Source organism: Oenanthe melanoleuca, chromosome 3, assembly GCF_029582105.1.
Source record: "Oenanthe melanoleuca isolate GR-GAL-2019-014 chromosome 3, OMel1.0, whole genome shotgun sequence".
Lineage (NCBI taxonomy): Eukaryota > Metazoa > Chordata > Aves > Passeriformes > Muscicapidae > Oenanthe > Oenanthe melanoleuca.
Window position 1 is genome coordinate 58,153,079 of NC_079336.1, and position 15,317 is coordinate 58,168,395.

Consider the following 15,317-nt stretch of genomic DNA (forward strand, 5'->3'; position numbering starts at 1 on the left):
AAAAGAGAACTAAAAACATTAGGTTTCTTGACTTACTGCAGTGATTAAGGGGTTTCAGGTTTGCTTGGGTGTTTTTAAATGTCGTATAACAATCACATTTCCTCTTCCTTTTGTTATCATGATTTTAAGGATTTTCATTTCAATTGAACTTTAATTTGATTTTGTAACATTGTCTGTAGCAGCAATTTTTTATTCTTCTAAACACCTTGGACTGATGTAGCAATGACAGGAAACACCAGCAACTTCCCAATAAAGAACACCTTTTGGGTAAACACATGACAAACTGAATGATGTGATATGCTGAAAAAACACACAGGTTGCGTTCAAGAAAATGAGAAAAGGTATTTCATCATATAGCAGGTCTTGTCCTCAGCATCACTTAGGTAAGCTCACTGTAGTAATTTCTAAATCTCAGCTGTTACTTTGATAGCACAGTGCTTTTTTATTTGTTCAGTGACTGTTTTTTATGTTAAGAGCAGCTGTGCTCAGTCTTTTTATTTAAAAAAAAGAGTAGAGCTTAGCATCTGAAAAATTGGCTTTGTGTGACTAACCACAAACAGGACACATGACTGAGTGGTGCTGTGTTTGCTGTGTTCCTCTTCAGTTAAAATAGTTTGAAAAAAGTATTCTATAAACTTAATGGGAAACTCTCAATTTACAGAATGTGTTTAGAGCTACTCTTCAAAGCAAGCTCCGAATTTTACCCTCTATCAAAAAAATAAGAAAATCTGTACTCTGGAAAAGGAAGAAGCAGAATTTGCTCCCCTCTGTCTTTTCTCTTTAGCCTCAGTGTAAGAGTCAGATTTACAGGAAATATTTGTAGGATTTTTGACATCTGCCTTTCCTGGGTAGCAAGAGCTATCCCTAGGGCTGTTTCTGATAATTTGAAGAAAAGAAGTGTCAGCTAGTATGAAAATCTCTCATGCAGAAAGAAGTGAAGCACTTAAACCCCTAAGGTATCATTTTTATTTTAACACTGGTAATAAATTAAATGCTTGAGTAGACTCATTGGTTTTGCTAGTAATACTGGATTTTTAAAAAAGGTTTGAATACTTAATTCTATAAAGTATCTTGGAACTGCCAACTATTTAACACTCCTACTAATGAATGATCTTGTACCCTGCAACCAAAGAAAAATGCTTTTCTTCAAAACCTAATATGAGGCAGTGGTACAAAAAAACCAACCCCATAGATACTTGAAATTTTCAGACCTGCCCACAGTCACATAATTTACTCAGAAGCAATGCAAGATATGCAGCCTAAAAAGCTTCTTTTGTAGCCCATCTTCTAGCCACAGGCTTTCCTTTTTCTCCTCTTGTACATTATTATCTCTGTGCTGGGATATCATGATCTTTATTGGCTACAATGCGCAGAAACAAATCACAAAAAGTAGGGTCAAAGGGACTTTAAGATTCCAAGATCCTCCCTCAAGACAGGATAAACTTATAAAAGGACTACATCTAGTTATAGTATAATGAAATTAATGAAAGCTTCTACTTTCTCCCTTTATTTTATCCCCTCTTGGGCTTGTCTGGGCTAGAAGACAGATTATGCACTGAAGATCTAACATGGGTTGACACGAATGAGAAATATATAAGCACTAGAAAGGGGCTTCATAGCTCTTTCTCTAGCTGCAGGACACCCTAACCCTACTAGAGGAAACAGCTAGTGGAAATAAATAGTGCTTTGCATTTGCTTTGAAGCATTTCTCATCACCTTGACCTGTGCTCATAAAAAAGAGGTTTATGAATCCAGGGGCAGCTGCTGATCAGCAGCTTCTTCCTGTCAAATAATTTCACTGTTAATTATTTCTAAAGGGATCAGTGGTTCAAAATCATATTTGAGGATTAAAGGACACTAAGGCCTTGTTTAGTTGTTTGGTGATCTTAATTTGGTAATACAAATGCTACAGGACTGAATTCCTTGTATATGGAAACATAGTCAACTACAGACCCTGAAATCCCCAACGTTTCCATGATGAAAACAGAAAAAAATGTAACAACGTAATAAACTATTAAAAACAGAAAACCACTAACTATTTTAAAAGCCAGAGTTGTATTGCTTCAAAACATCTGTCTGTGTCATGGGGAAAAAGTGAAAGCTGTGCACACTGAGGGGCAAACAGTAATTTGAAATCTGAGCTGGTCAGGTGAAATTGTAATTCTTGGTTTTATAAAGAGAGCAAACAAATTAGTTCATTTACATTTAAAAGCATATACTCATGACAGAGCATTTATCCACCTGGTCTGCAGCTTTGCGTGCTCACTGTCACAATGCAGAGCAAAGCATACTTTACAAAGGTCTGATGCTGACTGCCCTTTGAATTTAGATGTAAATGCCCATAGATTTGATCCTACTTTCATTAAGCTGCCTCAAAAAACTGCAGCCTGCTACACTGGCAGACTCATAGTGTGCCACTGCTCCCCTCCAAAGAAACTCAGAGACCAGAGCAGGAAGGCTCAGACCACGTTTGTCCTGCAGCCTTCTGTAGCTTTCTTCTCAGTGAGCTACTCAGTGAGGACAAACAGCTGGACCTTCATCTAAACATGTCAGCAGAGAGTAGTCAATTACATGTGTAGTACAATCAGCTATCTTGTGTGTTGGAAGACAATTTGCGTGCAATTTTAAGAAGCAAAAGCTTATTAAAGTTGACAGGACCTTATCACTTATGTACTTGTACATTTAGGTGAATACCTAGTGCATCACACTCCTGTTGCTTTGCTTGTTGAAACTGCAGTCCCCTGAGATGAGAGGGCACAGCAGCTGGCAAAGCCCTTCCACCATAACAGGAAAAATGGAAATAAGCCACAGGCAGTCAGCACTCCAGATGGAAAGGGTCAGTAGTGGTAAGAATCAATAGTGCTAATGGTATGCCACTTTCACTAAAGCTAGCAAGAGGAAAAATGGAAATATTTATCCCTTTTAAAATATACTTTTTACTAAACTGTATTCTATTTTTCAGGAAAGCTGAGTTCAAAACCTATTGATCCCAGCAGCCCTTGCATTGAAACACAAAGGAACATGAAGTATGAACAAAAAATCTAAATGCAAACCATCTAAAGTGCATGACAAGCAGGTACAAGTATCCTATCTCAGATATAAGCATCTATAATACCAGTGTATGGCTCAGAAGGGAATGCAAAAAAGTTAGAATTCCATAGTGCTAGGTGTTTTGAGAAATGTTTTATTGCTTTCACAAGAAAGCATGATTTTTGTAAATTTCTTTCAAAACTTATTCTACTAAAAATTACATACATCTATCACTGACTTTTCTGCTACAAAGTGAGAAAAAGAATACCAGAATTGCTCAAAACATTGGTTACAGTTAAGGAAAAAAAGGGAGAAAAAACCTGGTTCCCACCCTATTATCTAAAGAAAGAACAGATCATTATGACCAAGCAAGCTCCAAACTGTTGCAGCAATGGTGCTCATCCATGATGATCTGTGATTGGTATTTAATCCACACTTCTCCTTCTCCCTTGAGTGTGATCAAAGTTGCTCCAAAACATGACTTAAAAAAGGTGCTTTCAAAAAAAAAATTTGTGTCTGAAAAGCGCACTGCAGCAACATCTTGTCTCTGGAACACCCAACCCTTTATCTCTTTTTTTTCTCTCCTTTTTTTTTTCTAATTTTTGAAGAATAACTTTTTCACGTCTTCCAGCTGCTGTTTTTATAGATTTTTAACAGAAAATTGAGTCCAGAGAGTCCACCATGTTTTCAAACTGTTAGATTCACAAAGATGTGTTTAAAACACTCCAACATCCTGAGAGTAATGAATTTGGCATAGAATGGCACTGCACTTTTCCCACAGCGTAAAGAAAACAGCATATTCATACATGGCACAAAGGCAGTGTTGGCTGTGTGTTTATTAGAAATGTAACTATCTAAAAACAGCCTACCTTGAAAAGGGCCCACATTATATGCCACAGTTCAGATAATAATGGTATTGGATTATCAGCTCTAAGAAGATAAAATCCTTAATTCACAATCAAATGCTTGAAGCACAGTTTTTCTCAGAACTGCTTATTCAGAGAGATTTTCAGAGACTGAAAACTCACAGGAATTTGGGTGCATATTTGGGAGCAATTTTCTAAAACAGCTTTTCCAGGAAATTCTGGACCTAAAATCCAACAGTATTTCAGGACTGGCTGCCTTACTGTTTTGATAGTGATCTTCCAGCACCAGGTGCAGAGTAAGATTGGGAAGTGTGTCTGTAATCTCCTGAGTATCATTTTAAACTGCCATGCACAGTTCTGGGTAAATGAGAGGTAAAATTGTACTTTCCTGCAAATGCGATATGATTAAAGATTTCATATCCTTTGTGTCCAAAATCTCCCAACATAAAAGAAAGGAAAATATTAGTATTTTTTTTCCTTGGAACACATTTTGTTAAATGTATTTTTCAGACACATTTGTAAGTGATGCCACTGGACATTGCTGAACAGAGCGATGCACAAATGGGATTCAGCAGCTGCTCCCTTCCTGCTCTGTGCAGATAACACTAGGTTTCATGCATGTGGCAGCTCCTATCATTTTCTGTCCAAATCTGGGGGAGGGAAAGAGACAGAAGATAGGAGGAAGCAATATTTTGCTATCTGGCAAGCTTCTTAGAAACACTGACTAAATGGTGTTAACACAATTCTGAAAGAGAAACTGCTGCTCAGCTGAGAGGAAACATGACACCCAAGGAACCTCTTGGGGAGAAGTGGGTGAAGGTGTGCAGATATAACTTCTGAAAATGAAGAATACAGTACTTCTCTTTTTGATTCATAAACCAAGTAATTGCTTGCACAGTTAATTTTAAGGATTTGAAAATGTGAAAAATCTCTATCCCTTCTTAAAACAAGAGGTGTGTATCAGGTGACTAAGGTAAACATGACAATTGAAAGGAATAAGAAATAGCTGGAATGTTTTGGTAATTGCTCCCTAGTCATTGTTAGGCTTTCCTGATTAATGTAGTTAGAAAACTTGAGCTAAAAGCATTTAGGGTGGAACTGATGTTATCATGCATTGTTAGGCTTTCAACCAAGGAAAAAATTCAATCACTTCTTACATTACTTATAAAACACCTTTGAAAATAAAGACCTAGGACAATATAATCTATGTATGCCTCCTGCAAAGACTTTGCCAAAACACGCATTTGACAGCCTGCTCCATTTGCAAAGTTGTTGCCATTAGTGATAATTGTTGCTCAAAATGCCTTCACAGCTGTGGTCAAGGCTTCAGGGCCACCTCAGTCACTGCAGTGCATCACTCAGGTACTGCTAGGGGCTCAGGCTCCCAGCAGGGACAAATCCAAGGTGCACGCCCTCAAGGAGCTCCAGAGCACAGTAACTTGAAAACATAAAACATAGCTCCTTCTCCAGATGGTTTTCAGTTTGAAGGTTATCTGAAGAACACTTTCTTTATCATTCCCTACCAAGTTTGCATAAGTCAAAACACACAAGGTCACTTACTTCCTGTGAGGTTGAAGCTACAGGCAGGCCTTGCTGAGCAGGGAACATATTCAGCAAATGTTCTCCATGTCCCTTCTCAGAGCCCATCTTTAATTAAAAAAATCTGCATAGCACTGTTGGCAGTAGTTTTCATTTGATGAGGCTCTGCAGAAGATCACTTCTCTGTGAACTCCTGAGTTCCTGGGAACCACTGCAGACCAGCTAACAAAAAAAATATACACATCTAGTAGAAATCTGCAGGGAGAAATCACTTCTGTTCTGGGTAACGGATTTTCTTCTGTTACTGGTTGTTTTTTTCTGAGGTGGAGATATTTATTATAGCATACATTGGGGCTTTAGTACAAACCGAATAATGAGTCAACTGTGTTTGAAAGCTGATAAGCTCCACACAGAGCACTACACTTCAAAACTACCAAATGCTTAGATATGTAAACAACCCCACTGAAGCCACTGAGATTTCTTTTATGTCTAATGCTAAGCAAACATCCAGTCCTAATTAACTAGGACACAGCTTGGTAGCAGAAAAGCAACTAATTTCAGAAGTTTGGGAAATTTTCACTGGTTTCATTAGCAATTTGTGGGTATTTGGCCCTCTGTGTTAAAAAATAATAAAATTTACTGCAAAGAAGAGGTAGGTTTACTTGCAATCCAAAGTGATTCCTAAGTATATCTTCATTGAGACAAGAATTAACAGCAATTAATTGCAAACAGGATTGGAAAGATACCATAATTTATATTTTTTTCTCAGAATATTCTCTCACACTGAAAGAAACAGTAATATTTCCTTCATCCCTCAAACTTGTCAAGCAAGACTTATTTTCAGGAGCACCTCACAGTAGAAAACCGAAATGGAGGCTTTAAGCACACAGAGAGGCTGAACAAATCATGACTGTGTTCTTCATTCCCCAGATGGCAAGCAGAGCTCTGCTAAAGCACACTGGGTAGCAGCTGCACATTAAACTTTTCTGACAGTTGTGCTGACCACAGGTGAAGAATGACACACACTCTAGCTTATGCTAAAGCCACAAGTTTATTATATTTCACATAGCAAAGCAGCATCTGGAGAAAGGACAGAATGTGCTTCACAGACCTATCAGCTGGGGATCCCTAAAGGAGACAGTGCTGGATTTCGTACCTCTTCCCTTTTTACAAGATGTTCACTGGAGGACTGGATCAAAACATGCCAGTTGGAAAGATTGCTGCTGAGAAAGTAGAACTGGGTGTGTTAGAAATGAAGCCAGCTTCAGGGAGTTTTGCTTGAAAGGGATGTCAGTCGGTTGATGAACCACATGGCAAAACTGATGCTGAATACAACACTTCACCTTAAAGGTGGTGTCCTACAACCCCATTTGTGAGCCACACACAAAGGTTTCACTTCAGGTACTGCTGTTACAGAGAACAGGAAGTTGGAAATGTTGTATTTAATGGAATTCTGAGAAAGTTAAAAAAAGAAGCAAATTGGTTTGAAAATTTCTGAAGTTGATCAGTTTAATTGCTCAAAAAATGGTGTGAAATGAACAGCCAGCTTCCTCTTATTTTCTCATCCTCACTTTCCATGGAAAATATTTCACAGGTCCAACTAGGAAAATGTTTTCCAATGTAAAAAAACCCAACCAAACCTGTAAATGTATTTTTCTCTTTTAATAAAGCTCTCACTGAGAAACTATACCAATAGCAGAAAAAAAGCTTGGCATTATATGGTCAAGGAAATACAGATGTAGAGTTCTATACAGTTTCCCTACAGCCCATCTGCCTCCTAGGGCTCTCCTTGGCATCCCTGACAATTACACTGTGTAATTCCTTCTACAGAAAGGAAATGTCTTCTGATTCCAGGCTGTCCACTCCAACAGGAAGCTGCACTTTTTGGATGGTGCACTACCTTGCATGATCACTGCCTCTGTATTTTCAAATTCGCTTTGTTTTAGCCTCCCATCTCATCTCTCCTGCGGGCTGGAAGTCAAGTGGGGTCTCAGGTAGTTTTTATGAGATGGTCATAGAGCACCCAACGCGAACGCTACCGACCTTGAGCAGCTCCTTGGTGCTTTTTACTGCTGCTGATAACTGCTGTACACCCATGCCCGGCTGGAACAGGCCAGGGACGGCATACACCGCCCTGACAACCGTGGATGGAGCCCGGCCGAGGAAAAAATTGCTTTCCTTGCTGTATGGTTGCTTTGAAATTTCCGTTCCAAGGCACCCGAGGGGCACATAACGCCTTCCTGCGGGCTCTCTCCCCCACGCGAGAGAGAATTTGAGGCCAAACTGGTTACAAAGCAAAGCCCCTGAGGGCACGGGGGGTGGGCGAGGTCTGTCCGTCCGTCCGCCCTCATCGCCCCGGGGCGGGTCCCCTGGGATCACCGCAGAGCAGCGGGGCCTCCCTGCCCGCGGCCCTGACGGAAAGGCTGCCAACAGGAGCGAACAGCCCCGCACTGCCCCCAGTGCCGAGCCGGGCCGGGCCGAGCCGGCGGAAAGGGCGGCCGAGGCGGGGGCACCGCGGCCACATCAGCCCCCGCCTGCCCAGCGCCGGCGCTTGGCTGCTGAGCCGCACAGCGGCCCCCAGGAGGCGGCGGCGGCGGCCGGGGACGCTGAGGAGGAGCCGCCTGCGCGGCCCAGCGGCGGCGGCGGGCGGGCCGGACACACCAACCGCTCGAGCGAGAGAGCGAGAGAGCAGCCGCGGCACGGAGAGAGCGAGGGAGGGACGAGCGGCAGCGCAGCCCGCGCCGGCAGCGCCATGGCCACCAAGGTGAGCAGCGCCCGGGGGTCGGGAGGCGGCGCCGGGGCGCCCTCTGCGCCAGCGGGCCCGGCTGGGCGGGCGGGGGTCCGAGCGGAGAGGCTGCGTGCCGGGGGAACCGGGCCCTCCCCGCACCCTGCCCCTCGCCGCCGGCCGCGGGACGGACGGGCGGACAGAGGGACGGAGGGAGCGCCGCGCTCGGGCCTCGGCGCCGCTGCCCGGCCCCTGCTCGGGGCTCGGCGGGGCAGCGGCCACTCCGGGCCGGGGGAAAGTTGTTTTCCTGCTGTGTTTGTGCCCCTCCGTCCCCGCTGCTCGGCGGAACGAGCGTAGGGCCGGAGAGCAGCCGGAGGCCGAGGGTGCTGCTCCTGCAGCCCGGGCGCCCCTTGCCCCGCTTCCAGCGAGCCCGGGCAGCGGCGGGGCGGTGGGAGAGGCCTCGGCCGCCGGCGGGCCCGGCCCGGGCCGGCAGCTGATGCTGACCCCTCCGCGGCATCCGGGGGTGGCTGTGCCGTGTCTCTGGTGGGAGCCCAGAGCACTGTGCGACCTCTTAATAGCATGCTCTGATTTTACACCAGAGGAAAGAAAAAAAGGAAGTTAAATTGTTTTGTTCAGTTCTTCAACAGTATATGCTGCTATTGCGACTGTCAAAATTAGCCCATCCTATCTGAAAGTAGCCTCTTTCTAAATAAACAATATTTGTTTACTCTTTTGGTTGTTGAAAGCATCTCTGCTTGTGTAGGTGTGAGTTAACATGCACCAGCAACTCATCTGAGACTTGTCTAAGTATCTCAGGAAGACTTTTTTGGTATTTCAAGTATTACTTTGAGTCACCTAATTCCATTAGCTTGGCCAGCAGTTTAAAAAACTTCCTTTTACTGAGGCAGTTCTCATACAGTGCACTATTTATGTTGCCCTTCTCAGTGCTGAAGAAATTCCGCATCTTGCATATGTCAGATTTAATGTATAAGTAGCTTTCTCTGTAACCACGTAAGCTGATGGTGGCTCAGGTTTGAATAAACTTTTTCCGAAGCACCAAAAACTTGATTTTGGGTTTCAAAATCACTTAGGCAGTTTAAAACTGCTGTGGATATAGTCAATATAGTGACATCTATGTTTCTGTTGAGCTTCTAGAGTATTGTTGATAGACTTGGTTTTAACACTGGTGGGTTCCAGTAATTCATGGGATGTGTGTATGATTATTTTTTAATCAGTCTAACTATTGCAGGTAGCAAGCAAATTACTTCTGGTGTGTATATGCTACATAATACACCATATGTTAGGCAGATACTGTACTAAACCAGTTTACTGTTTCTCTGCTCACTTTTATCCTCAGGGGGTCCTGTGTTCTGTGCTGAACAGAGGATCAATTTTATTCATACCTTTGGAAGCTTTCACTTTGCTTTTCTTTAAATATTTTTGGAGACACTATGGCCCCAGGAGGAAGGGCGTATAATTTCTGACTTCCTAGACTGGCTTGAAATCAGGTGGTGCAGTTTTTTTTTTTTCATTCTACACATTGCAAGATATGGTAATGTACTTTAACTTAAAGGCTAGAATTGGTAAGTGGTAGTCAGGAAAGAGTTGGTATTTCATTGCTATTATTTTGTTATGCTGGTAAGTGTGAGCAGTACTGAAGAGAAGCTGACTTTATTTTCTGTGAGCTCTACCCAGGAGATGGGTCCTTCTCTGCAAACTGCCCTGTTTTCAGTTTTATTTTGTTCAGGTTGTGCAAATGTCAGCTATAGTAAAGGATACATTGTTTTTTTGAGCAGTGTAAGGGAATAACTGGCTGAAAAAGCAGTTTTTAGGAGCTTGGCCAACTAGCCAGTCACCATTTCATTTGGAAAGTAAATTTTGTTTTTTAAACTGTAAACAAATTTCTCACTTTTGCTTGTTGTCCTTTACAAATTGCCTCTTTTTGGTAGAAATATTCAAGGTGTATTTGTATTTTATGTGAAAAGTTAACAGAACTAAACTGTAAGTACTTGTCTGGAGTATGAATTTTTTGAACTTTAATGGTGTCAAATCCTATATAGAGGATAAGGGTGACTTACAGTCTGGCCTGGCCTGTGCTGCATGGGCTTTTGCGCTTCCTGAATTGATTCCTGTTTAAACTGGAATATATTTTCCAAGGAAGTCTGGGGGCAAATTCAGTCTTGGTTTGAATACTTTCAATGATGGAAAATCCAGTCTGTCTCTTTTTATTGTTGTTTTTAAACCATCCACTCTCTTGCTGTTGATGCTTCTTTCTTTTGAATCTGAACTTGGCCGGCTTCTGTTTTCAGCTTTATAATTTTCTCTACAAGATTTACAAATGCTTCAATCATGGTGTTAGATTTCATGAGGAAGGAGGATGCAAATAGGGATTTCTTCCATACCTAGCTTGTAGTCCTTGGCCAGTTTTCTTGCTCCCACTTTGATAAACCACAGCAATTAAATTCCTAGAGTTTTCCTGTATGAAGACATGGTATACAGTTGTGTAATGTGCTGGCTCTTCTCTGCACCATTCAAAATCAGTGCATTTCTTATTGAAACAATAAAAACTTTTAGGGGAGAGGACTACTATTTTCATACCAAGAAGCCTTTACTGATGCTTTCCTAGTGTATTTGTTATCTGGCAGCTTGGTAGGGAGTCTTGTTGAAACAGGTTGGGGTGGCTGTAGGCCTCAAGCACTCTGAAGGCTGTGGAGGCTCTGTCTGATATTGTGGGCTAAACTAGCAGTGGCCATTGCTCCTTCTCCTTTCTTGCTCCTCATCCCATGCTGTATATACGTCACAGGAGTCTACTCCAACACTTGTCAGGCCTGTTTTTAAGTTAGAGTAAGGTGCTGAAATAGCAAAAATATTCACTGAATGGAAACAGCAGGGTCATTTCTCCAGTTCTAGGTAGTTGCAGTAGTTGAAAGTTTGCTCAGAGCTGATACAGAAGGTTGGGTTGTATAATTGGGAGGGGGAGATTTTCATGGAGAAGGGTGGAAATATAGATGGAAGATGGAGGATCTGAGGCTTCTGGAGGCAGTTATTTTGTTGGCTAGATCATTACTGTAGCTTGGCAGTGGATTTTGTGGTTTAAGGTTATGTGTTCTAAAAACTGAAACAAATGTTAAACCCTATCAAAATAAGAAAAAATAAGATTGTTTAGGTGACTTCTGGAGTTTCACAGTCTGAAACCAGCTTCAGAGGTAAAGCAATTTCATGTCCACATTTAAGGACTGATGATTTAAGCTAGATATTTTTATTTTTGATGCTTCATTCAGAAACAGAGTTAACCTTACTAATTTCTTATTTTTAACTGTGTCACAAATGACGTTGGAAAGTGCCTGAGCCTAAAAAATTTTCAAAACTTGGTCACAAGGAAGATGCAGTTTGGTAAATGTGTTTCTATCATAGTTGCTTGCAAAAGCCACAGATGAGATTGTCATTCTTCTCTTTGTTCCTTCGTGATTTCTTTGGCCTTTCCTATCATTTCACCCCTAGAGTTTGCCAAGTCCCAGCTTTACTCATGTCCTTTATTTTGTTTTTGAGCTTCATTTAATAGGGAGAACTAGAAATGTCAGGAAGCAATATGCTGGCTTTTAAACAACGTTCTCCCTACCTTAGCCTATTTTTAAACTTATTTATTATTTTAAAATGTAGGCAAGTCTATTTCTTGAAAAGGCTGATGTGTTGCCATTTGTTAATATCTGATTTTGAAGGAAGTGATGTTATTGAGAGAACTGATAGGCTATGGGCAAGACAGTTCTTCTGGAACCTGTGCTGCTAACATGTGGTGAGGATAGAAGTTGAAACTAGTTGATTTATTGGTGTAGCATCGTTGATGTTGGTGACATTGCTTTCCCAAGAGAGGTATTTCATAAGGCAGCTGTTGATACGCTTCCTGAAGTTAGGCCCCTCTTGTTGTCATTACCAAGTTTTTTCTTTGTAACTTTAGAGGCACTTGTATCCCACCATAATGTTCTTGATTGTTTAGTGTTTGTCTACTTTGAGGACTCACTTATCTGTTTCTGTTTTTAGAACTGGGCCCTTTTTTGTGGGAGGAAGTCTCTTGAGATGAAAGCTTAGACTAAATATTCTGTTCTTTAAAGAAGATACAACTTAACAGTACTTCTAAAACAAGGGAATGCTGTTCAAGGCTTTCTTGTCCATCTAATCATGTTGGATTTTCTCTGGTGAATGTCACTAGCCAAGTATAGTTGAATTGTAATTGTGGTGAAAGAAGGTCATATTTCAGGTAGGGAAAGGTAATAACACATTAGACTTAAATAATATTATCCTTAAGTGTGTATCCTTCCTTTCATCTTTCTTTTTCATTCTCTTTTACTCTCAGCAGTGTAAGGCTTCCCAAAGAAGTCCCACATTTTCCTTTATACTACCACTAAATCTGTATGTTTCTGTTGAGTTGGTCAGAAACAATTCTTTGTTCTGATTTACAGCTGGGAAGTTAAGCACCCCTCTATGCTAAAACCCTCCAAAATACCCAGACTTTGTGTTCTGTTAATCTAGGTTCTACATTGTCCTAACTTTGGAAGTAGGCTTCTCTTGTAAATCTCATTTTAAGGGAAGATTCAGTTCATAAATCTTAACATATCTGTGAGTTGGGATGATCCTCGTCTATGCAGGTCATGCCATAATCCATTCATCATCTTCTGTTCTTTAAATTCAACAAAACAAGACATAATGCAGAACATGAGATCACAGCTGATCCATATATGTAGGATGTGATGGATCAAAATTATTAGGTGAAGTAATGATTTTGATTTTACAGTCTAATTATGTGAAATGTTTTGGGTTTTTTAGGCAAGTGTTAAGTAGATGTGGGGATACTTCCTGGGGCTTTTTAGATTATTTTGATTTGGTGGTTTGTTTTTTAAGGGGCAAAAAGATGACTAGAGAAGGTGAAAATGTTTAGTAATACAGATTAGCCAGAGATTCCTAACCTATTGGAGGAGTGAGATGTTAGGATGAGTATGAGAACTGATAGGTTTTTTTTGAGGTTTTCTGTTCTTTGTCTTTCTGTCCAGCTTTATTGTCTTTTAAAACGTTCAATGATACATGGTTTATGTTGCATTGCAGCAATTACCAGTTCAAGGCTTCTCATTTCTGTGCTGGAAGGCTGATGAGATTCTGTGTGATGCAGTGCTTGAGTAATGATTCCTCTGACTCAGTTTTTCAAAGTTATTTTGAGCACCTAGGCATTGAGTCATCAGAGACTCATTACCAGAGGTCATCATCTTAAAACATGATTACAGCAGCCAAAGAGAAGGAAGTCTGATATCAGATGTCATGAATTACATCTGGTTTATAGATTCAGAGTTTCAGGTTTTCACTCTGGTAGAATTTCTCTGTATATTATTTCAGCAATAAGGCTTTACAGTTAACTGTAGCTTTGTATAAAGGTTTATTTTACTGCATTCTTTCAAGGGTTTCCTCTGAATGATCTTCCTCCTCAGATTTTCAGGTCTTGAAAAATCTCCTAGAAGAGTGTGTGGATATTCAGTAAACCCCTCCTTATTTGATTAGGGCATCTGGCAAATTTCAGACTTTACAGAGATCACCAAGGTAAAAGTAATTTGTGAATTTTGCCTTTTCAAATATGTGGGTTCCCTCCTGTATTACATTTACAAGCAGTTCTAACATTAATGGTGTTGGAAGCAGTCTTGCAAAACACTTTAAAAGCAGGTAATAGAGAAGTGACTGTAAAATAGTGGGAGTGATTTATTTCAACCAGCCCTGCAGTAGGACAGATGAGCATTTAGATATCTAGAATTATTTTGAGTAAACAGCTATTGCGGTGCTCAGCATTTAAAGCTAAACCTCTTCTATTTCAAAGCATGCTTCACAGTTACAATTTCATCCAAATTCACTTTGCACTTCTCTGAGGGCTGAAAGTCAGAGCTTGTGCTTTTATTTTCTTTCGTTGTATTCCTGCTTTCTCAACAGTTTATGATTAGAAAGGAGCTTCCCAAGTAACAGAAAGTTCAAACAACAGAGCAATCTTGTAGTAGTCCAATAAGCAAAATTCAAGTGCTGCTGAAGTGACAGGGAAAAAAAAAACATATTACTTACTGGAAAATTTAATTTAAACTCTGAGCCTTATCACTTTCTTCAAAAACAGTCTTTATCTTTGAGCTTCATATGAATAAGAAACCTCTGTCAACAATAAAAATCAAATAAAATTTTAAAAAATACATTTAAGACCAGAATCATTTAACTTTGGCAGATAGTCCTCTGTGAGACCCACAGTAAGGGGAGAAGGGCACAAGGAACAGCTCTTCCTGTAGGAAGTTGCTGTTATGCAACCTGGTCCAGCTGTTGTGTAGCTGTGTGGAGATATTCTGGACCTGTCATGGTATGAAGGGCACATGAGCCATCCTGGGCTCTGCTGCTGACAGGGTGTGTGCTCATAGAAGTGTGCTGGCTGAAGTCAAACCAGCAACTCTGTGTGAGAACATGTTTTTTATGAGTAAAAGCTTTATTTCCTCCTGTATTTGGGAGCAGCTCTTCCCCCAAGCCCTGCCCTTTAAAGGAAGCCACTGTACCGGAGGGGTTTCCAATGTGCAAAATAGGTGGCTGGAAGGAGGAGGAGGTGGTGAGAAGGTGGGCAGTGCAGCTTGTGGGAGGTCTCTGGGGAGTCCAAGCAAAACAGCTGCTTCTGGGCAGAGGCAGCGGTGTCTGGCCCAGGGCTTCTGCAAGTTGGACTTGCTCAGGTGAAGTCATTCAGTACCACTCTTGTAAAAAGTGGGAACTGGTGAAGAGCTGCTGATGGGTCTTATTTCTTATGACTTATCACTGAGTTACTGACTTCTGCTCTGAGTTGCCATCTGTTCCTCCTTGGCAAGAGAACTGTTGTGCTTTTATTTTGTGTATTCATATGGTATCTCTGTTAAAACACAGTAGGTTTTGGACTTGCTTTGCTTTTTCCAGCCTTTGAGAATGCAGTTCTCAATGTTCAGAGCAAAAATAAGTTGTCATCTCAATTCAAGCAAAGTGTTTGCTTTCTTTGTTGATAGAACAAAATGGCTAATTTGCAAGAACATCTATAAAAATTCTCTTAGATTACCTCCCTTCTGTGTGACAGGTTTTGTTCTTTTTTTCTCTACAGTGATTATGTAAGTGGTTTCCAGAAGAAAGAC

General features: G+C 41.1%; 1 protein-coding gene across 2 annotated transcripts in view; it reads left to right on the top strand.

Annotated features, from left to right (window-relative positions):
* The first annotated feature begins 6,584 nt into the window (after window positions 1-6,584).
* The window catches only part of SNX9 (sorting nexin 9), a 63,071-nt gene continuing 54,338 nt past the window's right edge, over window positions 6,585-15,317 (top strand). For both annotated transcript variants that reach the window (XM_056486263.1, XM_056486264.1), the window contains exon 1: window positions 6,585-8,199. In XM_056486263.1, coding sequence (XP_056342238.1) covers window positions 8,188-8,199 — 12 coding nt within the window. In that variant the 5' untranslated portion in view covers window positions 6,585-8,187. The remainder of the gene's footprint in view (window positions 8,200-15,317) is intronic.